A 27,193-nucleotide genomic window follows, 5' to 3' on the forward strand; every position below is an offset into this window, starting at 1 on the left:
CAGAATGATCTGTGGCACAGGCTCCTGGAACGGTCGTCCCTTGCAAAGGTTTTGTGGATTCCACCAATGCAGAGAGTTGTATGCACGACCGGTCACCAACACTAGGTCTTTCAATTGTCCGTGAGCCTGAGTCCACTGACGTGCTAAGCACTCCTGAAGAGGACGCATATGTAGTCTCACGTGCGGAACTAATGAGATGCAGGAGGCCATCATGCCTATCAACTGCATGAACACTCGTGCTGGAAGCGTTTGTTGAGGTCTGAATTTCCTCATCAGCGATTGAATGCTGCTGACCCTCACTGAATTTGGCTGTGCTGTGGCTGCCAGAGTGTTTAACGTCGCACCCAGATACTGCTGTATGTGGGCGGGTTGCAGGTGGGACTTTGGGTAATTCAGTGAGAATCCCAGATCGTGAAGAAGGTAAATGGTGTGGGACATGTGGGCGGCACACTGCTGGGCCGACTTTGCATGAATGAGCCAGTCGTCCAGATAAGGGTAGACGTGAATGTTTTGTCTCCTGAGGTGTGCCGCCACCGTCGCCAGGCACTTTGTAAACACCCTGGGTGCCGTGGTGACTCCGAAAGGTAGAACCTTGAACTGGTAATGTTGGTTTTGGATGGTGAACCGGAGGTATTTTTTGTGTGACGGGTGCAGCGGAATATAAAAATACGCATATTTTAGATCTTAAGTTGCGAGAAAATCCCCCTGACTGAGCAACGGTAGGACCTGCTGTAGTGTTAGCATGTGAAAGTGCTCCGACAGAATGTACTGATTGAGGGGTCTGAGGTCCAGTATGGGTCTGAGGGACCCATCCTTTTTTGGTATCAAGAAGTACAGTGAGTAAACTCCTGTGCCTCTTTCTTCCACAGATTAAAGAAACAATGGTTCTGTCGGGTGAACGAACAAATTGCTTTTAGGTAAAAGCTAAGTTAACTCATAGCACAGTTTCACATTTATAGATCAATTAAATTGCACTAAACCTCTCTGAAAACAGATATATTTCAAAGTTTTATATATAGAAAACAGCGTCACATTTACAGAGCATCGAAATTACTTCATTCCTATTTATTTTATATCAATTCTAAAAATAGTGACTGTTGGTGAGCAAAGTGAATAGTGCAATACATTGAGTGACATATTTACAACTATATACAATATTGTACATGGGGAAGAAGGGGGAACATTTTGATTTGATGGTCAGAGTTCTAAGTTAATGCTCCAAGGAGACAGATGGTAACTATGCCCGTTCCTGGAGATATCTTGACCAATGTTGTGCGTCGACGTTTCGACCCTAGTGTGCCCCGATTGGTGGTCACGGCAGGTCTTTTTCAAGACAGTGGGGGGAGGGCGGGTGGGGGATGGGAGGATTCTAGATTCACAGGAGGCAATAGTCACAACCTGTTCGGAGGCCGGAGGTCAATCCTGAATTGAAGGAATATCGCTGCGTCCTCGAGGAGATACGAGCGCCGTCTGACATCAATTGCAGAAGCTCGATCCAGAACATCTTTCTTCCACAGGCACGAGCTCGATTGCCCCTTTTTGCAGCATGACGAGGACCTCCTGCTGCAATAAGTGCAAATGCTCGGCGGACATAGGACGGTGTCTTGGGGGGTATGTTGGGTGGAGTGGATATTAACTCCAGACAATAACCGTTCTGGATAAGCTGTGTGACCCACCTGTCTGTGGTGATGGACTTCCAGACTGGCAGGAACTGTTGAAGTCCCCCCCCCCCCGACAGGTGTTGCGTGGTCGGGGGGCAGTGACAAGGCGTCCCTGTTTGTTAGTGGCGGAGGATCTGGAGTTGTTGTTTCCACGACCTCTGCCTTTGGCGCGGTTTCCACGATATCCAACTCTACTTTGTTTGGTGTATGTGGTCTGCGTGCCACCTTTATAGTACTGTGTGTTTTGGGAGAGCGGACCTCTGGAAACACCTCTATTGCTTGAGCTACGAAAAGAACCTCCCCTGAACTGCTGCGACTATAGAGCCCCCATGGACTTAGCAGTCTCAGTGTCTTTTTTGTTTTTTTCCAAGGTGGTGTCCACCTCTGGGCCAAATAGATGATCAGGGTTTACTGTCTGATTTAGAATGGTGGTCTGTATTTCTGGCTTGAACCCGGAGATTGAGCCAGGCATGTCGTCTCAGCATGACACTAGTGTTAACAGCTCTGGCCGCGGTCTCTGCTGCGTCCAATGCACATTTGATAGAAGCATTTGATAGGAGCTTCCCTTCTTGGATGAGCATCTCAGCTGCCTCTTTGTATTCATCTGGCAGGTGCTGTAACAGGGTCGCAAGTGTGTCGTAATGGGCCCTGTCATACCTGGCTACAAGTGCCTGAGTGTTTGAAATGCGCCAGATATTGGCCGCTTGAGCTGCCACCCTTTTCCCTCAAACACCTTAGATTCCTTATCTGGGGGAGGAGCATCACCTGTTTGTGAATTAGCCCTCTTCCGGGCATTAGAAACAACAAGAGAGTATAACGGCAACTGTCCCTTAATGTAGGTAGGGTCCCCAGGCGCCGGTTTGTACTTCTTTTCAATCCTGGGGTTTATCACCCTAGCTCTTGTAGGCTCCTTAAAGATTTCCCCAGCATGCTTCAAGACACCCTTCAACATAGGCAGAGTCTTGACAGTCCTCTCTGAGGTGGAAAATGTGTCAAAAAGAAAGTCCACTTCAATGGGGTCAGCATGGAGCTGGACGTCATGATTCTTAGCTGCCCTTTCAATGAGGGCATTAAACGCTGCCGAATCCTCAGTAAGCGACGTTTTCACAGCATACACGTGAGTGTCTGGGGTAGAGTGAGGATCACCTGGGTCATCAGCATGTGCCCAGGGTTCATTTGTATCATCAGGATCAGTGTCCACAGGATAGCTGTATTCGTCATTATCACCTTCCCCAGTGTCCACATCTGAATAAGTGGGTGAGACATCATGGCCACGTGGAGATACAGGTTCTACAAGAACAGGTGTCGAAGTAGAATCCTTCTTCTTTAGTGGTATTTTATAGGACTCCATTGGCTGATCCGGGGCGATTTTTCTCTTATAAAGAAAAAGCCTGCCTGTCTCGGCATCGATAAACTGTTCCTGTTGCTCTTCCAACGAGGATTGTTGATGCTTTATGGCCGGGACCACAGTTGTTGACTTCGGCACCGAGGACACCTTCTTGGGCACGTCGGTGGCCATTTTAGGGGTGAAAGCCTTCGGCACCACTTTCGGCGGCAGCGTGAAGTGGATGGGCGTCGACGTCTTCTGAGGTTTATCAGCAGGCTTCGAAGGTGGAGGATCTTTAGGCCCGACACTTGAGGCCTTGTCCTTGATGCGCTTTAGGGAGTCTGCCACCTGCTTTGAGAATGAAGCGGACGGCTGCGTCGACTCGACGGAATCCTTCGAGGCACCACCAGGCGTGGACTCGTGGGCTGTTCCGCTCTTGCCCTTGTCTTGTCGACGCTGAGGCTCGAGAACCTTCGGATCACCGAGTCCTTTGTTGGTGTCGACGGTCTTCGGCGCCGATTTTTTCGGGTCGACTGCCCTGACCTTTGCCTTCGGCGTCCTAGACTTCGTCTCGACGCCCTTGAGCTGTTTCTTCGGGTCGATAACGCTCTTCTGCTTTGTCGGTGCCGACAGGTCCGAGGACTTCGAGCCGACCAAAGCAATACGCACTTTTGGTTTCGATGGAGGCAGCAGTGCTTTCACTTGCGTCGAGACCAGAGCTTTTACTTTCGGTTTTGCAGTTTGCAGCTCCTTAGTAAATGTCCGAGGCCGAGCCCGAAGGCGGGGCCGTAGAACTTATTGGAAGATCTTGGGTAAGGCCTGGTGGCGATCCCTCGACCTGAGCCTTATGACCCCAATGTCAGTTTGTGTGCTTAGCTTCTCGCTCGAGCTATCTTCCATGGCCCCAAAGGCCCCGTCGTCGTCTCCTACCTCGTCGACGACTTCTTCCGCTTTGAGCATTTCAACATCCGCGTCGTAGTTGGAGTCGACCTCCGACGCGGGATTCAACAGGTTCTCACAAACCTCCCGGTCTGCTCCCTCATCATCCCCGGCATCGAAGATGTCCACAGGCTCCGGTGCAGTCTGATGGGCTTCCCTGCGCGCATCGCGCCGATGCAGAAGTGTCTTCTTGGATCGAAAACGGGAACAAGTTATGCAGCTGGCCTCATCATGATCCGGCGACAGACACTTGTTGCACACCGGGTGGACGTCGATGTGGGGATACTTGGAGTTGCACACAGCACATCTCTTGAACGGGCTCCGTTCCATGATGGTTCGTCGATAAGGCCTCTGGCGTCGACCGGGCCTTCAGTGTCGAAAAGCACGCGGCTCTCCTGGAAATCCGGCTCAGAACTGAGCTGGAAAGAACTGGGCACCGAACGCAAGACTATACCGACGAAAAACTAAAGGCCTTTCGTAGCACAACACTACCGAGTTTGTATTTGGAAATTATTGCTTCCCTGCTTGTGCGCTGAGGAGACTGCCAGCGCTTCTGAGGCTGAGGCTGCTCGATAGCAAGGGCAGGGACTGCGAGACCCAGGCGGCAGCGCAATACCAACAGAGCGCACCTGGAGTCTCTTCCCGCCCTTGCTTCTCGCTGATTGGCTGTGGGACTGAGAGCGGCCTGTGATTGGCTGCCGCTAACAACAACTGCTCGCGGCCCCCGCTTCGCGGGTGCCGCTCGTAGCACAACACTACCGAGTTTGTATTTGGAAATTATTGCTTCCCTGCTTGTGCGCTGAGGAGACTGCCAGCGCTTCTGAGGCTGAGGCTGCTCGATAGCAAGGGCAGGGACTGCGAGACCCAGGCGGCAGCGCAATACCAACAGAGCGCACCTGGAGTCTCTTCCCGCCCTTGCTTCTCGCTGATTGGCTGTGGGACTGAGAGCGGCCTGTGATTGGCTGCCGCTAACAACAACTGCTCGCGGCCCCCGCTTCGCGGGTGCCGCTCGTAGCACAACACTACCGAGTTTGTATTTGGAAATTATTGCTTCCCTGCTTGTGCGCTGAGGAGACTGCCAGCGCTTCTGAGGCTGAGGCTGCTCGATAGCAAGGGCAGGGACTGCGAGACCCAGGCGGCAGCGCAATACCAACAGAGCGCACCTGGAGTCTCTTCCCGCCCTTGCTTCTCGCTGATTGGCTGTGGGACTGAGAGCGGCCTGTGATTGGCTGCCGCTAACAACAACTGCTCGCGGCCCCCGCTTCGCGGGAGCCGCTCGTAGCACAACACTACCGAGTTTGTATTTGGAAATTATTGCTTCCCTGCTTGTGCGCTGAGGAGACTGCCAGCGCTTCTGAGGCTGAGGCTGCTCGATAGCAAGGGCAGGGACTGCGAGACCCAGGCGGCAGCGCAATACCAACAGAGCGCACCTGGAGTCTCTTCCCGCCCTTGCTTCTCGCTGATTGGCTGTGGGACTGAGAGCGGCCTGTGATTGGCTGCCGCTAACAACAACTGCTCGCGGCCCCCGCTTCGCGGGTGCCGCTCGTAGCACAACACTACCGAGTTTGTATTTGGAAATTATTGCTTCCCTGCTTGTGCGCTGAGGAGACTGCCAGCGCTTCTGAGGCTGAGGCTGCTCGATAGCAAGGGCAGGGACTGCGAGACCCAGGCGGCAGCGCAATACCAACAGAGCGCACCTGGAGTCTCTTCCCGCCCTTGCTTCTCGCTGATTGGCTGTGGGACTGAGAGCGGCCTGTGATTGGCTGCCGCTAACAACAACTGCTCGCGGCCCCCGCTTCGCGGGTGCCGCTCGTAGCACAACACTACCGAGTTTGTATTTGGAAATTATTGCTTCCCTGCTTGTGCGCTGAGGAGACTGCCAGCGCTTCTGAGGCTGAGGCTGCTCGATAGCAAGGGCAGGGACTGCGAGACCCAGGCGGCAGCGCAATACCAACAGAGCGCACCTGGAGTCTCTTCCCGCCCTTGCTTCTCGCTGATTGGCTGTGGGACTGAGAGCGGCCTGTGATTGGCTGCCGCTAACAACAACTGCTCGCGGCCCCCGCTTCGCGGGTGCCGCTCGTAGCACAACACTACCGAGTTTGTATTTGGAAATTATTGCTTCCCTGCTTGTGCGCTGAGGAGACTGCCAGCGCTTCTGAGGCTGAGGCTGCTCGATAGCAAGGGCAGGGACTGCGAGACCCAGGCGGCAGCGCAATACCAACAGAGCACACCTGGAGTCTCTTCCCGCCCCTTGCTCCTCCCATAAATTCATTCAGTTGACGCACAGCGGGACGCGTGCGGGACGCCGGGCTAAGCCCGGGCAAAGGGCGGGCCGTCTGTGGCCGTCCGGGGACGACCGAGGACGGGACGGGCCACCCCCCTAAGTACCATCAATATAAGTGTCCGGTACGTATTAAGGTTTGCCCAACTACAAATAGCCACATTCGTTAATTGTGAGTTCATCTGGGATCTAAGCCCCCCGAAACCTCTTCTTAAATATAACAAACACCAATAGAAATATAGCCGATAAAAGGGATCCATTAACCTCCGTTTATTATCGGTGTTCAAATGGGCTTCAAGAAGTTAAGATCTCGGACAGTGTACATGAAAAGAATGGGTACTGAAAATGCAGTACGAATCACCACGGATAAGGCTGTTAAACAAGGTCGCTTAACCCATACACCAGCTATTACAGCTTATTTTTCCACACTTATACCTAAAGAGATCCATGATACTCAATTAACAAGCAATGACACTAACCACGAAGAAAAAGTCTCAGTTGGGGAGTCAAAGCAACCCATATCTAAATCTACCCAAATGAAAAATAGCTCACAAATAAAGGAGGGATGCTTGGACTCAGACCTAAGTAACAAACTCTCAAGCACTCCGAAAGACTTTCTCCAGTCAGTTCTTGAAACGAGCGACTTGAAAACTGTAACCCCTATAAAAAACAGTGGGGGCGCAAATTTATTTAATGATCTAAACCTTAGCAAACAATCTTTTACAATAGAGAAAAGGGATCTAGGAACAACTAATAATGCCTCTTCACCTAACGTCTTGCTTGCTCCCTCTCCTGGTCCTTTTGACCTCAGGAATAAGGATAATACTACTGATAACGTCCCTCCAATATCTAGAGCTCTATTCTCTCTACAAGAGATACTGGAATCTGTTCTTTCATTTCTCAGTAACATTCTTGCAAATTCCGATCAAACATTGGATGTCCAAATAGGTATTTTAAAACACTTGGTAGAAGAAAAAAAGAACAAAGACTCCCACATAGCACAGAAAATCAATACGCCACACAAAATTCACCATGAACCACAGAGTATCCAGAAAGACTGCGGAAAACCTCAAAAGAAAAAAACGTGTGACCAAAATACTCAAACTGTAGACATCCAAAAGCAAGAAATACAAAAAATCGACAGCTCAAACGATTCAGTGATATATTCTTTAAAAAAATTATTTAAAGAAAAACACCAGCAGAAATCAAAACACTTTCCAATATTTTCCAAGACTGTGGCAGAGAATAAATCAACAAACACTATTGTCCCCGATATTCAGGAACCCAGTACTAGTATCACTAACGAAATGAATGAAACAAATGGAGAAAAACAAAATAACAAGAACCAAGGAAAAAATATGGCATCAAGGACAAAAAATATAAGAAAGCCTCTGAGAAGGATCCAAAAACGGAAAAACCGTCAACTAAAATTTCAAAAACACGTAATCTCAAATGAAATCAAAGAAAATCAATGCGATAATAACAGAGAGTCGCAAGACGATAAAAAACCAGTTGTAACCAGTAACAACTGTGAAAAGGAGATGCTTCAACTAGACCCGACAGTAAAGGAATACATCCCTACCAAATGTTTCAAGCATTTAGATCAAACTAAAAATACCTACACAGAAGAAAACCACAGCTACTCTAGAAAGGGGGAAGGACCATCTACTAAAACTCTACAAATTGAGGAACTCTTCCCCAACGACGCGGCACCACTCAACAGAGGAAGGATCTTAAACCTACTGCGACATATAAAGGCGCTAGATTCAATGACTAGCAATGAAATACATCTTGTGTCTTTTCCAAAAAAACAAAATAACAAATTGACACTGGTTACCTTTTGGTCAACAGTTCTCCCAGGCATAATATTAAAAGAAAAAGAAATATTACACAAACACGGCTACGATGTAGTGGAAGCAAAAGAACCAACGGACTTTAATACCCCTAACGGGTATAATGCTCAAATACAGGCTATCACCAGCTCTGCAGTTAATAATTACCAGCGAATAAATACCAAGATAGAAGACCGAGAAATTTCAAATCTCAAAATTTCGGTGAACAAAGGTCACAGGGCAGTATGGTGCAAAACTGATAAAAAGTCTGAAGAGCATACAACTACTGAGTCCTGGGCTTGGGTTTCCGAGATTCTAAATAGCAAAAAAATTTCTAACCTTGGTCAACACTCTGTTTAGCACGGGACTAAGGATAATTTCGTGGAATATTGCTGGCAGAACCGCAAACAAATTGTCCTTGGTTACGAGAAACCCCCCAGACATACTGCTTCTTCAAGAAACATGGGACACTGTATCTTTCACGCTTAAAGGGTACTTTTTATATGAAAATTTAGCACTGTCAATCAATCGAGGTCATGCAAAAGGAGGTTTAGCTATATTGCTAAGAGAAGACTATTTGTGGGATCAAGAAATAATAGACACAAAATCTAACAATTTACAGTGCATTCAGATATCTGTAAAAAAACACAACACTGCTCAATTACAGGCAATTCTAATATTTAATGTCTATGCTCCTCCCGGGAATGAAAATGACATCATTTTTCTGGACATTATAGAAACGATCTCGTATATCATGGAGAACCATACCGATGCATCCTTTTTAATAGCGGGGGATTTTAATAGTAAAATCTCGGATTCAGAAATTATTAGGTGGGCAAGTTTGTACGCAGAAGTAGGTCAAGAGATCATAATCCCACTATTCCCTGAAGGTCTAGTCACCAACAAAAGAGGTAAATTGTTATTATCGGCAATAATAAATCTTAATGGATCATTACTGAATGGAGCAATTGAGGGAGATATACCTGCAAAGTTTACAAGGCAAGGCAATGGGTCTTCATCCATAATAGACTACATCATAAGCAGCAAGGACTTGTTTGACACTGTTTTGTTATTATCCAACCAATTCTGTACGGAGAGTGATCACGCAATTATGCAATTGACAACTAGTTGGATACCTAAAAACTCAGAACCTAGCCATATGATTTACATCGAAAGTTCTGTGTTAATGGAAAGTGTACAGAGGCGTATCTATTGGAATTCTTCGACCATGGAAAAAATCATGATAAAAATCGATCACTCTAAATTTTTGGAACAAAGATTCTCTAAAGATCCTATAGAAAATTTTGAAACAATAATTAAGGATTTTAAGAAACTTATCCAAAGTATGATTTCACCAGGTGCCAAAAGCAAAATTAAAAAGGAGGGAAAAAATGGATACTCCCACAAGAACTCCGTGATCAAAAAACAGTTAAATAAACTCATCCGTGCCCAATATGTGAAATCTTCAGTAAACGTCAAGAAAGAAATAAACAGATTAAAGAACCAACTGAGGCGGGAGAACCAAAAGGAAAAAAGGGCCATTGAGGATCATAATTGGGTGGAAATTCAGACCGCTGCAAAAACTTGTAATCAACGTAAATACTGGTCCTTAATCGCGAAAATAACAGGCACAAAGAAAAATCTACAATCGATCCCGGTTCCCCCGAATGATTGGGAACTATATCTCTCAGATCTCTATAAAGCAAACCCAATAAAACTCGAAGTAAGCAGCAAAGATTTGAAATATGTAAATGCCGAAAGTTTCCAAATACAAACTACAATCATTTCTGTGGAATATAACATACGTAAAGCAAGATCTACAGGCGCATCTGGTCCAGATGAGATCCCGATAAAGGCGCTACAAGTTGCACCGAAAGAATGGAGTAAATTATTATGCCCTCTCTTTAATTTCATCTTTGAGACTGGACAAATCCCAAAATCCTGGCAGGGGAGCATAATAATCCCAATTCATAAAAAGGGAAGTAGAACCCAAGCTGGAAACTATAGACAGATCGCACTCATGGACGCAGTCGGCAAAGTGTTCGCGGCAGAGGTGTTAGATCGCTTGAAAGAATGGGCCTTTACGTCAGGATTGATACCTATGTGTCAAGCGGGCTTTAGGCCTAAACATTCGGTTACGGATAATGTAGCAGTAATCCAGGTAATCTTTGATAAATATATTACCTTGAAATCCCAGGTAGTTTATGCCGCATTTATAGATTACTCAACGGCATTTGATCGGGTCGATCGACCTACCCTATGGAAAAAACTAAGGGGGCTTGGAATACAAGAACAACTGTTGCAAGCAATAATAAATCTTCATACTACTACCTGGTGCCAAGTTCAGATGAGGGGAGAAAAAGGTCTTACAAAAAGAATTCCAACGGAGAACGGCTTAAAACAAGGGTGCCTTCTAGCCCCGCTCCTTTTTTCCCTCTACTTAAGTGATCTGCCTAACCGATTGCAAACTGGTTCTAATTTACCGCCAAAGATCGCCCAACAAAGTGTAATTTCTTTACTATACGCTGACGATATAGTATTATTAGATCTAACTCCTTTTGGACTGCAGACTTCATTGGACATCTTGTTTAAATATTCAAAAGAAAATTACCTTATACCTAATATAAAAAAAACCAAAGTGATAGCTTTCTCAGGAAGAAAACGTAGCGCCAAGTACACCTGGAAGATCGGGGAAGAAAATTTAGAAGAAGTAGTTAATTATCCTTATCTTGGGAGGATTCTTTCCAAACATCTAACGAATAAAACCCATATTTCTAACCTGCAAAGGAAAGCTGATATTCATGTCTCTGCTCTTTTGAAACTATACAGTGCAACAGGGAACAGACATTTTTCTGCATTGCTGGGGACATATAGAGTGAAAATACCTCCTGTGTTAACCTACGCAACAGAATACATTCCCATCAAACAATGGGATTTCATGGATCTAAAAGAGGGGAAAATTCTTCGCAGGATCATGAAAGTTTCTGACGCTGTTCCTGTGCAGGCACTGAGACTTGAATTATCAGTCATAAGTTCTTACGCAATAGCTATCACTAACCTAATAAGATGGGCCTACAATTTGATACATGCAGAAGAGAATACTTTAAGGTCCGTCTTAAAAAAAGAGACTTTTTGTGTAGAGCCGAAAAAACAAGTGTTTTTGGAAAATTTGGCTGTGGCATTTCGGCTGGCACACATTGACATTGAAATGTTGAGCTTTTGGACTCCGGCGCAACTAAAATTGTTCTTAAAAACTTTCACCCCTAAACTGAGCTACGAATTGGACTGCTCACACTGCAACAAATTGTCTATTTATCAGCCTTTTGTGGAAAAGCTCGAATATAAGCAGACCCAAACTTATATTGGGTTTACTCTGCCACATGGAGTAAGAAGAGCAATCACTATGTACCGGTTGGGCATTCTACCTGTCCTTGTATTTACTTCCAGATGGCTCCCAGGAGGATCTCCTATGTGTACCCTGTGCACTGGTGGTGACCAAAGTATAGAACATTTGTTGCTTGTGTGTCCCAATTACAAAGTAACCCTAGCTCGCAACAGATATCTTAATCCCATATTTCGCTCTTGCAGAATTACTAGGGGGAGAGAACTTTTGGACTTATGTGGACAACCTTTGAATGAATTCGTTTGTTACAACTTGTATAAATTTTTAAAAGAATTTTTATCTTTGTACTAATTGTGCAGTATTTTTTGTATATGAAATGTAAAATTTTTATTGTGGTCCTCTGTTGAGTACCAACACAAATAAAATTTTTGACTTTGACTTTGGCCTTTTGGCCTTAACAAAACTTTTATATCGATTCCGACTTGAGTGAACCAATATGCATCTGAACCCAATGGCGGAAAAAAACAATCGGAGGATGGAGTCGATGCCCATGCGCACTGTAGTCCTGGGGAGGAGCCACCTATCTCCTGATACTTCGAAGACTCTTCCATGACAACAATGTGCGATCATCCGGACCCAACACTAGGCGGCGATCTATGCACAGATATGAATGTCAGCAGCCCTACATGCCTCGAACTCTTTGTCACCCCAGATCCCAAAATATTCTATGAGGGTTACCTGGGTACCTTATATAGTAAGTTTCCCCGTGGTCGCACCGTGGGGCCCATGACACAAACGATAGCTATTTGGCACCGCGCCAATAAGAGTCTAGGGTGGTCCAACACGTTTACTAAGGCCACACCGCTTTGGGCGCCACACCGCTTCGGGCTTCACAAAAGCTCGGTTCCCTTTGTTACAACCTGGGTTTTGATAAATGGGACATGATCGGCATCTCCACACTGGGGGACCTGATCCACAAAGGGAAATTACTGACTTTCACTGACCTCCAACAGAAATACACCCTCACTCAGGGTGAGACCTTCCGATACCTTCAAATTAAACATCCTATTCGCACAAACATATCCGATCTTTCCTCCCTTCCGACGGCCTGCCCTCCTGAGGATAGATTGCTCTCAGAGCCCCTTCAGACAAAGGCGATATCATGCACCATCACAAACTATGCAACAACACGCCTGACTCCTTCCAGACCTTGCAAGACAAATGGCAGGGGGACTTAGGACACCTAGAAGATGACGAATGGTGATCAGCATTGATGTCCCCCAGAGAAACGGCGATCAATCACCGTTTCAGACTGATCCAGCTTAAGGTCCTACATAGAGCCTTATAGGTCTGCTCCCCTCTTGGCTAGAAGAGGTAGGTGCCCTGACGATGTAGGTCTCCTAGGCTGCGGACTCACAGGCTCCTTTTATCATATCCTGTGGGACTGTCCTGTAATCCAACAGCTATGGGAGCGGGTGACCCGGAAAATGAAGGATGCGCTGGGAAAACCCATCCCTCGGTCTCCTAAGGAGGGACTCCTCAACATATGGGGCGCCACAGACCTCACGGAAGTAGAGCTTCAGTGGGTGGAACCTGGGATTTCTGCTGGTGAAGCGAGCAGTGGCAATGCAATGGGGCGCCCCACAGAGACCTCTTTTGGTGGGATGGGTGGCGGATGCATGCTAGCTGAGAAAACTGTATATAAGGTCAGGGGTTGTCCTAAGAAATGGGATAAGAAGTGGGGACGTTGGAATGTATATAGGGGTGAGATCTGTAGCATCATTGGACTCTTCCAATATACTTCAGTATCCTTTTCTATTCTGAGTGTCGATATGTTTCTGGCATCTGTGTCTCATTTATTATGACTCCTTAAGGGACCCCCATACAAAGTGCATTCAGTCTGCCATAGCAGCCTGCGTGACATGGGGCTAACCGTAGGTGAAAACATTATATGGCACACTCTCTGTTTGCCATGCCAAAGTAACTACATACAATATATGTATGTCACCCATACAGCAGGGCCTATACACCTAATGCAGGGAGCATTATATTACATGTGAGGGCATACCTGCATGAACTGGGAAGCCATCTTAAGTACATGCACTGGTCACTGGTCATTACGAGATCCCCAGCTATATGATGGCTTTACTGAAACCTATGGTGTTTGGTATTGAACACCTTCTCTTGATACTGTACTGAGGCCAGTACTCAATGTATTAGGACCTGCACCCAGAGGTTACCACAGAGGTGCCCCCTGAAACACCTACAGTTTCTAGTGTGCTGGCTAACTGGAATTGTCCAGCCTGCTGCCAAAGACAAGCTTCTGACCCCCTGCAGGTGAAAGTCCACGCTCTCGGAGGCCAGTAACAATGCCTGCTCCGGAGGAAGGTGTTCACACCTCGTCTCGCAGGACGGCTAGTGATTTAGCAAATCAACGCCAGGGGTTTCAAAGCTCCTCCTGCTACCCTAGACCTGGGAGATGCCAACCTCTGCCCTGAGGCCCATTTCGCAGCAGGACATGCAAGAAGTAAGTGTGTTGCATCACTAGGCTTGTCATACCCCTAAGGTGGGCTGCCTGATGTGCTCCACGAAAGAAGGGTTACACTATCTTGTTTTTGGTGGAATTAAGAACTCTGGGACAGAGTTATGCCAACCCCTGCAGGAAGTGGTCATATAGGTGTAGTGAACCCAGGGGTAAGTAGTCCATTGGCTCCCACCCTTCACTCTCCTTAACGCCTCATAATTTAGTATTTAGGTAGCCCCCCTACACTGGCTACTCAGTTTTGTCTGACTAAAGAAGAAGTGCACAAAAAAGACCCAAAGAGCACGAGAACAGTGGACTAGCTGTGGATTTGGCACCAAACCCTGCCTGCCTGCTCCTGTCCTGACAATTGCAGCTGTGCGTCGTCCCAGAGCATTGGAGGGCTGCCAGGACTTCGCCAACCAGTCAGCATCTCCCTTGAAGTGGAGGAGCCACTTCCCTGCAGGCACTGACTAAAAAGTCTGGTTTACTGATCTGCTGACCACTGGGTCCACCTATGCAGCAGCTGCCCAGGAAGCGGTCACCATGCACCAGGAGGTCAGATCCATCTCCTCCCTGTCAATTTGGGAGACACCAGGACCCCCAGGAGCTGCCGTACACAAACACCGGAGGTACCAGAGCCCGTGCAGAAGGCCAAGGCTTGGCAGTATCCAACACTGCCAAGACAGACCTACTGACGTGGGACGTTTGCATCAGAGAGGCCATCGTAGAGAGTGGCCCTGTTATCCTGTTTGGTACCCCTCTCCAGATTGACTTAAAAATGAGAGCCTCCAACGCAAGTGACCAACCGGAAAAAACACCTCCGCACCGAGCCCCACAGCCTGAGTCTGACCCTACCGATGGTCCACCCTTGCTCCAGAGACCCTCAAGGGCTGAGCCCCCTTTGGGCTTTGCCCAAATGGTCCCCCAGTCCCCACTTGCAGCCTTTCTTTGCAGGTACTGTGCCTCATTGACTTCAACGTGTAGCGTTTGAGGCTAGCAACAGCGAAAAGCACCTCTGCACCGGAATACCCCAGGACAGATAATATAAACTGTTGGGGCTTTCCTGGACCTTGGCCCCCTACTCACCATGTTAGAGGCTCATGCCTAAAATCTGATACAGCAACAAGAAAAGCACAGACCGTATCCCGAAGATCTTGGTGTATAAAATTCTATAAAAATATAGGTTATATTTTTAAATTGGTTTTGAGTTTCTTCTCAAGTGTGTCTCTCATTCATTGACTCTGTGTGCAAGAGATGCTTAGCACTACCCTCTCAACTGCTCGCACACACTACCACAAAAGAGCATTTGGGATTATTAATTTAAGCTCTGTAAGGCAAAATGGGGCGTCTGGACTTTCTACGTAGTGTACCTCGTTTTGGGACTACATACAAAGCCAGTGTTATACATGTGTGACCAGGAGTTCCTGCCTGATGACTGTCCATGATTCCAGCATGTGAGGCAATGAAAGATATCAGTCCTGGAGAACTCTATTTACAGGTAAGTAACTGATTTCTCACCTCTCCAGCTGAGGTTTGGGAGCCTGAGAAATCCTAACTTCACCCTGACCTCGGGTCCCGTCCCACTGACTGGAGGAGGTGTCTCGGATTCCTGGGAAGGTTAGATGATTTCTCTTGCAAGTGATCCCTGTTGTGGGTTCCCCCGGTGCTAGTAACTGAGCTGGCCATCCCTTCACCAAGAAAAGGCCGCCTCGGGTAACCTGGCACTGTAGCATCCACTGTCCCTTCCAAAACCAAGGGACTGCTAGACTTTTGGACTCCTTATATTTGGAATATTCTCCTCCACCCTTAAACACTGCAGCTGCTCCCCAATAGGATACCGATGGCTAGGCTACGGGGCGCCCTTGGACACCACCTTGAGGAGTCCCACAAAGCTCAACAGCATGAGTTTGAAAAGTGAGCAGTACATTCTCTCGTTGGTGAAGATTCTGGGCTACAGAGGTTCACTGCGTGCTTTCCCGAGACCATTTCTTCAGGTCAGACATCGGGAACTATAATCAATCACTGCAAGCGGAAACCAAAGGAAAATATGGATGGTTTCTTTGATCGATCAGCCCACGAAGACAGTCCATGGTAGGATTACATTGTCCATTAGGCGAAATGTTGAACTAAAATCTGAAGCCCAGACTACCACACCCCTTTCACAAACCATGATATGTTAATTACACAACACCTTGGTGGCAAGCAGGACTTCATTTGTAATGCCGTTGGTAGCACATTTGTGAGTTTAAATCAAAATGTGCATGGTCAATAGTGTCACTGTCAAGCTCTCAGTACTATATGACAGACAGACTGGTTGACAGTAAACCAACAGCCTGTGGCGTCGGAGCCTTCAATACACAGAGTGATTGGTGAGGTTTGGTCTTGCATGATGTTTGTGTCTCATTCAACGCTACACAATTTCTGAACGTTGATGTTCACAGGGAAGAATGCACAAGAGGCTGCATGCGCACACGGCACAACAGTTATATAAATGTCTTACCTCTGTCAAATGTCTTCAAGTCATCCATTGAATGTGCAATAGTTTGTAGCTTTTCACAGCCCTCCTGAAGCACAGGGCCTGTGCGGAAGACTGCGGCGTGGGTCTGCATAGTCTACAGTGGAAACAGATTATTCAGGTCATAGAAGATCAAACAATCAGGAGAAAGAGTTACAAATAAGTTCTACATTTCGCTGGTGTGCCTTTAATGCTGATAGCCCAGTCCCATTGCCTTGTGTTCATTAAAAAAAAAAAAAAAAAAGAACAGCTATTTCACCCCATTGAGGGCAGCGATAAGAAAACAGGAAAAGCAGATGTGAGAAGATGGCCAGTTTTATGATGTCCACTAATTAAAGTGGGCATCTTGCACCACTCCAAACGTCCTTTATGTAGGAGGACAAAGATAACCTTATTGAAAGCTATCCTAGTGGCAGCTGTGGAGAGCAGCTTTCAGGCTTAATCTTGAAGGAATGTAAAACAGCTTGTTTAACCAGAGTATCACCTCCCGAATTAATCAAATGAAAGGAGAACCACACAGAAGTTATATAAAAATATGTATTTATTAATATAACACTCTATAGTTTCTTCTATACGAGGATAGAACACAAAGCACACAGTACTGGATCAATAGAACAGTTGTAAGTAGCACAGTACACAGTGAGCTCCAGGGGGAGACCAAACTATATACTAAAGTAGTGGTATAACAACCACAACCCGGGTCAAGATGAGGTCTTGAGCACGTAGAATCGCTGGGACCCCAAGGAACCACCCAAGGTGAGTAGATAGCACACTGCACCTGTCCTCCGTGGGATCCCTAACACGACCGCGGGCTCCGTACACATCTATGGGGAAGCCGCAGTTGCAATTTTACAGTTTAAGGACCCTTCTATTTCGTTATCTCCTGACTGCAATGTATGTGTTTTAATTGTATTCCTCATGGCCGATTCTCGCCCTGTGATACCTGTAACTCGACAGTGCCTTAATGAGGTTATCGTTCTGTATGCAACAGTTTTATATGATGCCGTATGTGGGGGGGAATGTTCATATTGCATAACAAAAAATAAAGTTTTAAAGGACCCTTCTAGGAGGACTTCGAGCAAACCCGTTGGAACTTAAGAGGTTGGAGAGCCACCCCACCCGTGGATACCGTAGTACCAGAGTTACTTATCCCAGAGGAGCCGAGTGCATAGGTCTGGCGTGGTGTTGGTAACCACTGTCGTTCTCAATGGAGGTGCTGTGAAGAAGTACTGCTGCCATGAAGGTGAAAAGGGGTCAGTGGAATGCAAGCCTGGATTCCGGAAGGGAAGAGCCTAAAAGCAGAGGGGACAGAGTCTGGTCACTTCAGATGACCAGGGGCTTGGTAGTCGAATGCCCACCAACGTCAGGTGCTTCAGGTGCGAAGAAGGGATGCTGGACTCTGCCACCACGAGTACCAGGAGACGTCGATGACGACCAGTCCCACAAAGGATGTAGAGTGCTGAGGGGTCGGTGTCCGGCTGGCACACCAACAAGCCTTGGCACAAGCAACCCACGCAGGAAGGTCAAGCAGGTTACGGTGTGGACCAGCTAGGTCCAGGGGACTCACCAAGCAATGGGGAGTCAGGGCACGTCTGGAGCATCCAGGAAAGCCGAACAGAAATCAAGATGACCCTCAGGAGGACCCACAGGCCGAATGACCAAGAGTCGCGAGGGGACCTCAAGCAAGATTGCAAAGTACCAGCCCACGGAGCACTTGGTGCGAGGAGGCCGGAGTTCTTTGGTGAAAATACTGATCAGGGTCAGGACTACATGGATTCCAATGCACAAGCTCAGGAATCGCCAACAAGCATATGCAACTGCAAATGGGCGCGGTGCACCGAGGTTCGGGTTATGCAGTCCCCACATGGGATACTGGTCTCAAACTTGCTGAGAGAGCAGATCAACCTCAGAGAGCTTCGTAACCCACTTCCTTTGCTGCTGAAATCTTTGCAGTCTGCAGGAGGTCGGGAGAAGCAAGCCGGTCAGTTGCATTGAGGTGCCTGCAAACGCAGGGGAGTGACTCCTTCACCCCAAGGAATATTCTTCAGTTGTCCTTAGTGCACCACAGGTGCACGAAGCCTGTATGGAGCAAGGGCACAGACAGAGCTTTGGACAGAGGGAGAGAAAGTCGGGCCCAGTCGCAGTCCAGTGAAGTCCAGAGTGTCCGGGCGGTCGAAGGTCAGTGGTTTCTTCTAGTAGAATCTTGTCCACTTAAAATCTAAAGAGCTACAGCCAGGTAAGCCCTTTTGGACCCCTGGGAGAGGGTTGGACAGATTCAGGAGACCCTCCCAGGGGAGGGTCAGGACAGTGGGAAGGATACTCCCCTGTCCTTTGTCCAGTTTCGCACCAGAGCAGAAGCCAAAAGTTCCCAGAACTGGTTTGAGCTGGACTATGCACAGGGACACCAAATGTGCCCCAGGTGCAGACTTTCAGGCACTCCGAGCCCCCCCACCCCCACCAGCCCCAATACACTACATCCTGTCTGGGAGGTGGTCACACTTCCCTGTGACAGGATGCCTACTGTGCTGTCTTCCTCTGTTCGAGCTTGGCTCAGCAGCAGGAGGGCAGAAAAGTGTCTCTGGTGGGCAGCATCCATTTTGTGCTGTCCAGGTCGAGAAGGCTGGCATCAGATAGACCAATGACCCCCAAAAAGCTTGCTTCAGAAGGGTGGAATCATACCTCCTACACCGGTTACCAGTGCGGAGGTATGATTCCAAGGTATTTGATACCAAACAAGATATGTTTCTATGCAGCCATTTTCGAGATGGCATTTACCACGAGGTTATAATGTACCTCTACCTATATGTCCGGCTGAGCCACAGCAACCCGGGAGAATGGTCTCCGAAGGCTGCAGAGAGGCTTTGCTCATGCAGGCGAACCCCCTCAAGTAAATCCCAGCAACCTACCTTCAGGTTTGTTAGGCCTGCTATAGAGGTGACTTATAAGTTTTAAGTTAAGTGACCAATAAGGAAAATGCTACTTACCAGTATGCATCTGTTCTTGGCATGTAGAGCTGCAGAGTCGTACACTTTTGCAAAAGATCGCCACCTGGTGTTGGGCTCGGATGATTGCAGGTTGTTGTCTTCTTGGAAGAAGTCTTTGTATGCACAAGATAGGTGACTCCTCCCTTGGACAATACTGCGCATGGTCATCGACTCCATCCTCAGATTGTTTTTCGCCATGATGGGAAATGATGGAGTTAGTAGAAGTAAAGAGAAAAGACGTCCATGCGTGTGCATCTAAGTAAGATGAGTACTGGAACGGATACAAGTCCCGGGGAGGCGGGAGGGCGTGTACGACTCTGCAGCTCTACATGCCAAGAACAGATGCATACTGGTAAGTAGCATTTTCCGTTCGAGGCATATGAGCTGCAGATCGTACACTTTTGCAACAATTGTGCAGCAGTGTCTCTCCTAGCGGAGGTCGCTTGTATTCGTTGCAGCATACTGAAAGAGTGTTCTAAGGACAGCTTGGACTACTGCAGCTTGCTGCTTGGCTCGCACATCAACACAATAGTGTTTAGTGAAGATGTGTATTGTAGACCATGTTGCTGCCTTGCATATGTCCTCTAGTGGTATGTTTCCTAAGAAAGCCATAGAGGCTCCTAGTTTGCGAGTGGAGTGCGCTCCAAGAGGAACCGTTAGTGTACGTTTAGCTTTTTGATAGCATATTTGTATACACTTTACAATCCATCTGGCAATTCCTCCTTTAGAGATGGGACTGACCTTGTGTGGGGGGGAGAAAGATACAAATAGTTGTTTTGTCTTTCTGAAGGATTTAGTCCTGTCTGTGTAGTATAACAGAGCTCTTCTAACATCTAAGGTGTGTAAAGCCCTTTCTGCAACAGAGTCCGTTTTTTGAAAAACACTGGCAGCTCTACTGATTGGTTAAGGTGAAAAGTAGTAATAACTTGTGGCAGGAATTTAGGATTAGGCCTAAGAACCACTTTGTTAGGATGTATCTGAAAAAATGGTTCTTGTATTGTGAATGCTTGGATTTCACTAACTCTTCTGAGAGAGGTGATGGCAACAAGGATGACAGTTTTCCATGTTAGGAATTGCAATTCACACTTGTGTAACGGCTCAAAAGGGGGTCCCATGAGTCTTGTAAGGACCACATTTAGGTTCCATTCTGGAGCAGGTGGTAACCTAGGTGGGATTATTCATTTTAATCCTTCCATAAATGCTTTGATTGCTGGTACTCTAAAGAGAGATAGATGTTGCCTATTCTGTAAATAGGCTGCAATTGCTGCTAAATGCAGTCGTATGGAAGAATAAGCCAAATTAGACCTTTGTAGGTGTAGAAGGTAGCAAATGATATTTTGGATGGAAACATCCAGTGGATCAATGTGATTATTGTTACAATATATTGCAATTCTTTTCCACTTAGCGGCATAACATACTCTGGTAGTGGGTCTCCTAGCTTCTTTAATTATGTTCATACAGCCTGGTGGTAAGTTTAAGTAACCAAACTCTAGAACTTCAGGAGCCAGATCGCCAAATTCATTTGGCTTGGTTCTGGGTGTCTTATTTCTCCATGGTTCTGTGTTAACAAGGATTGCATGAGCCGTAATTTTTGATGTGGAACCAGTGAGAGATCTAGTAGTGTGGTGGATGAGGTGCCCATGTGGGAGCCACTAGTATTAGTTTGAGAGACTGTTGTCTTAGCTTGCGTACTACTAGTGGAATGAGTGGGAGAGGCGGAAATCTGCCTGACCAGTTCATCCATATCGCATTCTCCTCCGACCGTGGGTGGGGAAACCTGGCGGGCATTTTGCATTTTCGTGGGTGGCAAACAGATCTATCTGTGGATGCCCCACATTTGGAAGAATGGTTAAAGAACTTGTGGGTGTATCTCCCATTCGTGAATCTGTTGTGACTGACGACTCAACAGATCTGCTTTCTGATTGTGAATTCCTGGAAGATGTTCTACTGTCAGGTGTATGTTTTGAGAAATGGCCCATCTTCAAATGTTCTGTGCAAGCTAGGACAGTTGCAGAGAGTGTGTCCCCCCTGTTTTTGTATATAATACATAGCTGTGGAGAAGTGTGGCTCACTGGTTAGAGGAGGCAGACCTGGAAGCAGAGGTCAGCCCGGGACCAGGGTTCAATTCCCGGCTCGGCGGGGTCTCGAGTCCTAAAATGTCCATGGACTCGACAATTCTCGCTCCGGTGCTTACTCGATTCACGGGTTCACACTCTGCGACTCTGGGCAATAGCTTGCTTAATCTCCACAACGGCCCCTCGCGGCGGGATGCCTGGCTTTCACCTTGCGGATACCCTGCCGGGGTTATCTCACAGGGGAATACCAGGACAGGTTCCCTAAGCAAGTGCTTAGAAGCCGCTCGGTGATTTGCGCTATATAAATTCCTGTACATTTACATTTACATTGTCTGTCCGGATTAGGACAGCTTTGTTTCGTACTTGTACCTGAAACGTTTTGAGTACTAGGAAAATTGCTAGCAGCTCTAGACGGTTGATATGGAACTGTCTTTGTTGGTTGTTTCATTGACCTTGTGTGGTATAATTCAAGAGATGGGCTCCCCATCCTGTGAGGGATGCATCTGTCGTGAGCACTATCTGTGGAACAGGTTCTAGGAACGCCCGTCCCTTTGTCAAGTTTTTGGTGTTCCACCATTGCAGAGAGCGATATGTACGGCTGTGTAACGGGGTTGAGGGTAACACTACCGATTCAGGCTGGTGGACCCCCGACAGTAATCACGCACCTTCTTTGCCACAGAACTCATGGGGAGCGGAGACGGATGAATGGTGGAACAAACAAGAGGACTATGCCTTTAACTGTGACGAAGAAGTACGGGAAGACACACCCCCCTGTGACGTACTCGTCACCCTCAAAGAATACTGCAGGGAACGGACAGACACGCCTTCTCGTGACGCATGGATAGGAGGAGGAAACAAATACGCGGAAGAGGAAGAGCCGTTGTGCCCAGACACCACGGGAACGGAGAAGAGAGGAGAGCGAGGACGGAACAAAGTGGACGAACGAGGAGCATTGACGGAGGGAGAAGAGGCGAAGAATCCCGGAGGAGCGGCGCCAGGAGGCCCGCAATACCGTGCTGCGCCCAGCTACACTCCAGGAGGAGGAGGAGTGTGGCTCTCACCGGTGCGTGACCGGGTGGCTGGCTGGTGTGGTAGGCGGGGAGCCGCCGTGTAATTTAGTGTACAGTCTCCATACCAGTGAACTCTTCCCCCCCCCCCCCCCCCCCCCTTTGACCTACCTCCCTCAACCTGTGTTCCTTCACTCAGTCCCCACACTAGTCCTGCACTGTATATAGTCTCTGAACAATCACGGTGCCCTCACTACCCCAGGTTACCCCATGGGAAAGCCTACACTGAGAACGGAAATCCTGAGAGTATATCTCTTTTCTCTTCCTGCATGTGGCGCTGGAGGCCGACCCGGGACAGAGTCTCGGAAGAGGAAGGCGAGAGGTCAAGTTTCCACAGAGCCCGTGACCTAGCGGCAACATTGGATCCGGCCACACTAGCCAGGGAATGGAGGTCCCAACGCAAGAAAAAAAACCTTTATTAAAATAAAGCCACGCTTACCTCATACTGGTGTCAATGTCCCTCTATCTGAACCGCAACAACTGGTGTCAGAAGTGGGATCAGAGCCGTCCATCCCGAGAACAGAGATGGACCAACTTACACAGCATTTAATCAAGGGACAAGAGAAATTGGAATGGGCAGTCGAACGCCAGATAACATCGGCCCAGGCTGATCGCAAAACAGTACAAACAGCAATGTCCGCTCAGATAGAGGGATTACACAAAGCACTGAAGGAACCAGGTAGTGCACCGTTAACCGAAAGAAGAGCACCTGTACCGCATCCATCCGGGGTGTCCCTACAGAAATTCCACCCTGGAGAAGACCCAGATGCCTTCCTGACTAATTTTGAGAGGGCTGCCCGAGCTTGCGGCTGGGCAGAAGAGAAATGGCCATTTTTTCTAGCCCCGCTATTATCAGGGGAGGCGCAGGCTGCTTATCAAGTAGCTAATGCTACAGGAGTGACTCCATATCGCGAGATTAAAGCCATAATACTAGACCAGTTAAGCATGGATGCTGAAGCCTACCGGGTCCGGTTTCGAAAGGAAAAAGGAGCAGCAGGCGAAAATCCAAAAACGCTGTTCTACCGTTTAAAGACCTCAGCAGATAAGTGGATCAGACTTGAGGAAAAAAGACCAAAGAGGAAATTATGGACTGCATCTATTCAGAGCAGTTTATGGAGGCCTTGCCCTATGGGACACAGAGATGGTTAAGGCAACACGCCGGACTGACCTCACAGCAGGCTATCGAAATGGCCTCCACGTATTCTAGGGCACAACCCAAGGCATACTCCTGGGATGAAGAAAAGATGAAGACTCCAGCAACCAATAAAATGGAGAAGAAAGCCCGACCAACCCTGGAAACACCAAGATCAAAACCTCCCAGGCTTGAATACCCAGTGATGAGAGGACCACAGTGTTTCGACTGTGGAGAGTGGGGCCACATAGCCCGAATGTGCCCAAGAAAGAAGACTACAGAAGAACCCATGGAAGTCGGCTACGCCCCTAGAGCTGTGATGTATACAACCGAAATGGGACCCTCTTTTTACGTAAGGGTAATGGTTAACCAGAAGTGGGTGAGGGCATTACTAGGCTCTGGGTGCCGTCAATCAGTCATGCAGAAATCCTTTATCCGACCTCATCAACTCATAGAGGGTTCCCAGGTTTTCATAAGATGCGTCCATGGGGACGTAAAACCCAATGCCCTAGCGGAGGTAGTGATACAACAGTAGGCAGAACCCCTTGTAAGGTTAAGGTTGGAGCGATAGAGACTCTCCCAGAGGATTTGATACTGCCAGCCCCCGATGGTCTAATTCACTGTTTGCCCCATACAGATCCTTAATTGGGCTTGCAAGCTCCACTACGCTCAAGTGTAATTTGTTGGGCGGCAGACCTCCCAAGTTCAGCCATACGATTATTTCAGGCGACCCCCCGGGTGTTTCACACATTCAGCAGCGCTCTCACCATTGCCAATGGCCGTTTCCTTTCTCTGAGGTCGGGCGGCTCAAAAATGGCGGCTGAGTATCTTTTCAACAGTCCGCCCTGACTGTCCTTTAATGTTCGCAGCCCCTGTGTACTTGTGGGGAATGTGACGTTCGCTGCTCGTTGTTCCGATGCCGGCAGGTAGCGCCTTCACCTTTCGCGCCGCCGACACGCGTCCGTCTCCACCTCCCCCGCCGCGGCTCACTCCGCCAATCTCATTGCAGGCACCCGGGCTCACCCATGAAATGTAGGCTCCCGCTTCTGATCAGCTCATAGGCCATCACCCTCCGCAACTCGCGTTTTTGGACGTGCAGTGTCTCCAGCACCGGATCAGTTAACGCCGCTCCTTCTCAGGTCTTTATGCACAGACTCTGGGTACAATTTTATCTACGGATTAGGAGGCGGATTGTTAGGGAATCGATCTTATCCCCGGAGCTCCTCTAGGCTGCGGCCATTTCTCTCGGCTGCTAGCCACCCCCCCAAATATACCTATTTTTGTTATAATAACCTTGTGTGGTGACCATTTGTAGTGTTGTCACTGGATTACTGTATGTGTTAACAAATGCTTTACACACTGCCTCCGAGATAAGCCTGTCTGGTCGTGCCAAGCTACCAATCGGCTGAGCAGGGGTTATTCTAGGAGTGTACCCCCCTTACTCTGACTAGAGGAGAGGGTCCCTATTTGTCACCCCCAATTCTAACATTGTTGGTCAGCGGAGGGATTCTAGACTTGCATTTGTGACTCATATACAGTGATTGGTGAACACTACTTAGTGAGGGCAGACCATAACGCAACCACGTACTTCTGATACTTGTTTTTGCCAGGGATCTCCATTTTTGCAAAGTAATGCCTGGTTCAGTCAGAACGGAAAAGGCAGCATCCATTGCATGTGTTGACTGTGATTGGGAGGAAGAGAAACTAGAAAGCTACACCAACAACCAGCTCAAGAGCTTCTGAACAAAAAGTTTAACATTTCCCTGACCGGACTCTCCAGAAGGGAGCAGTTCCAAAAGGCGCAGAGGGCCTGGGTCGAGGCAAGGAATGCCCCTGGAAATTTGATGGAATAGGAGGATGCAGAGCAGCAGCTGGAGGGACCACTGGGTCTTGGAAAGGGGGTGCACCCTCCCCAGTGGGTAGCAGTGTTTCTGCCCGAGGTCTGTCCCCAGAAGAGTTGGCAGACAGGAAAGAAAACATGATGCATGAAATGGAGATGGCCAAGTTCAATTTGAATGGGCAACTGGAGCTAGAAACTAGGAAATTAGCTCTGGAAGAAAAGAAAATGCAGCTTGCGCATGACTTGACAATGAGGAAGCTTGATATGGAGCTCGAGAGGCCTGAGGCCATGAGTGTCTCAGCCCAGCAACATGAAATTTGGGTAGCTCAGGAAGTAAGCTCTGCTGAGTTGGAGGTGGAGTCCAGCTCAGATGGTGGCAGCAATTTTCAGTTATCTAGTGCCGACGGAGTAGTACACACACCCAGAGATTTGGCACCTGACTTGGAGGGGATTAACATTCACCAGGAGGTTCAAGGACATGAGGTAGTTCCCGTAGTGCGCAGTGTCCCGGAGGGGAATAGGGTAACTGGCGTAGGGGTTCATTGTCCTAGTGGTGGGAGGGACACTCTACTGACTCTAGATGAGAGGTGCAGGGAGAGGGGTTCTCCCAAAATTGAAGTCCTGGAATGTGAGTATGGAGACCGCCCAGAAGAGTGTGGGTTGTGGGACAGAGACAGTCAGATACTGTCTTGCCAGTCTCAGGAGAGTGGTGTGGAGTATGTGTGCGAGGCACTGGATGGTGAGGTGAAGGATAGGTTGGTTAACCCCTGTGGGGGGCTGTGTGATCCAATTGTGGGAGATCATATTGTAAGTCCCTGTTTTCCAGAGCAATGCCAACACCTGTTGGAGAGCGAGTACTCTGACCCCAGGGAACTCACATTGGAGGCAAACCTTGTGGTGGATTCCAGAGGGTGTGGAGAGGCATGGGGGAGTGACCCTGTGGGGAGTGGCTCAGGTATCTTCCAACCCAGAGTGGTGGAAGTGGTTCAGTGTAGCCCAGCTAGGTCCCAGTGTAGTGGGAGGGGTGTAGGGGCTCACGTCCTGTCTCAGTGGAGAAGGAGTGAGTGTGGGGCTGTGTGTCCCCAGGTGCCCAAAACCCAGTCTCAGGGCCTGGATGGTTCTTTAAGGGAACACCAGGTAGGGAGCCTAGGCTGTCCTGATGGGCCACCCGTTGAGGGGGATCCCCTAGTCTGGTGAACTGGGAGTGTGTGTAAGGCGGCCTCCATCAGTTTTGGTGTCTGGCAGTGCCGCTACAAAATGGAGTGTGCAAAAGTCCAGAGTGAGGGGTGAGAGGGGGAAAGAGTCTCCAGTGGGTCAGGGGCTAGCCGGAAGGGTTGCGTCACCAGTGAATGACCATGGTGACACCACTTCTGTCCTGGGGGATCTTCACGCACTGTCAGATGGACAGGGGTCAGAGGGACTGCACAAGGCAGACTGTCACACGACATGAGTTATGTGTCCCCCTCTGGGAGGGTATATGCACTCCCCAGGAAGTCCTGGTTTGCCAGGCAAGTGTTCAACCGCAGGGTTTGGTCCCTGGGTTGGGAAGCCAGGTTCAGGTGTTATCTGACCTGGAGGGAGGGGCGACTGTAATCAGTGTCCTGACCGATGTAGCTTCTTGGGGTACTACAGCACTCCAGAAGGGGGTGCAGAGGGAGGGAGTCCTCGCCTCT

General features: G+C 48.3%; 1 protein-coding gene across 1 annotated transcript in view; it reads right to left on the minus strand.

The window, feature by feature from the left end:
- The window catches only part of SDHA (succinate dehydrogenase complex flavoprotein subunit A), a 201,451-nt gene that overhangs the window by 22,122 nt on the left and 152,136 nt on the right, over window positions 1–27,193 (minus strand). Inside the window, exon 12 of the mRNA XM_086950178.1 lies at window positions 16,408–16,519. Coding sequence (XP_086806304.1) covers window positions 16,408–16,519 — 112 coding nt within the window. The remainder of the gene's footprint in view (window positions 1–16,407; window positions 16,520–27,193) is intronic.

This window comes from Lissotriton vulgaris, unplaced genomic scaffold (assembly GCF_964263255.1).
Source record: "Lissotriton vulgaris unplaced genomic scaffold, aLisVul1.2 SCAFFOLD_220, whole genome shotgun sequence".
Lineage (NCBI taxonomy): Eukaryota > Metazoa > Chordata > Amphibia > Caudata > Salamandridae > Lissotriton > Lissotriton vulgaris.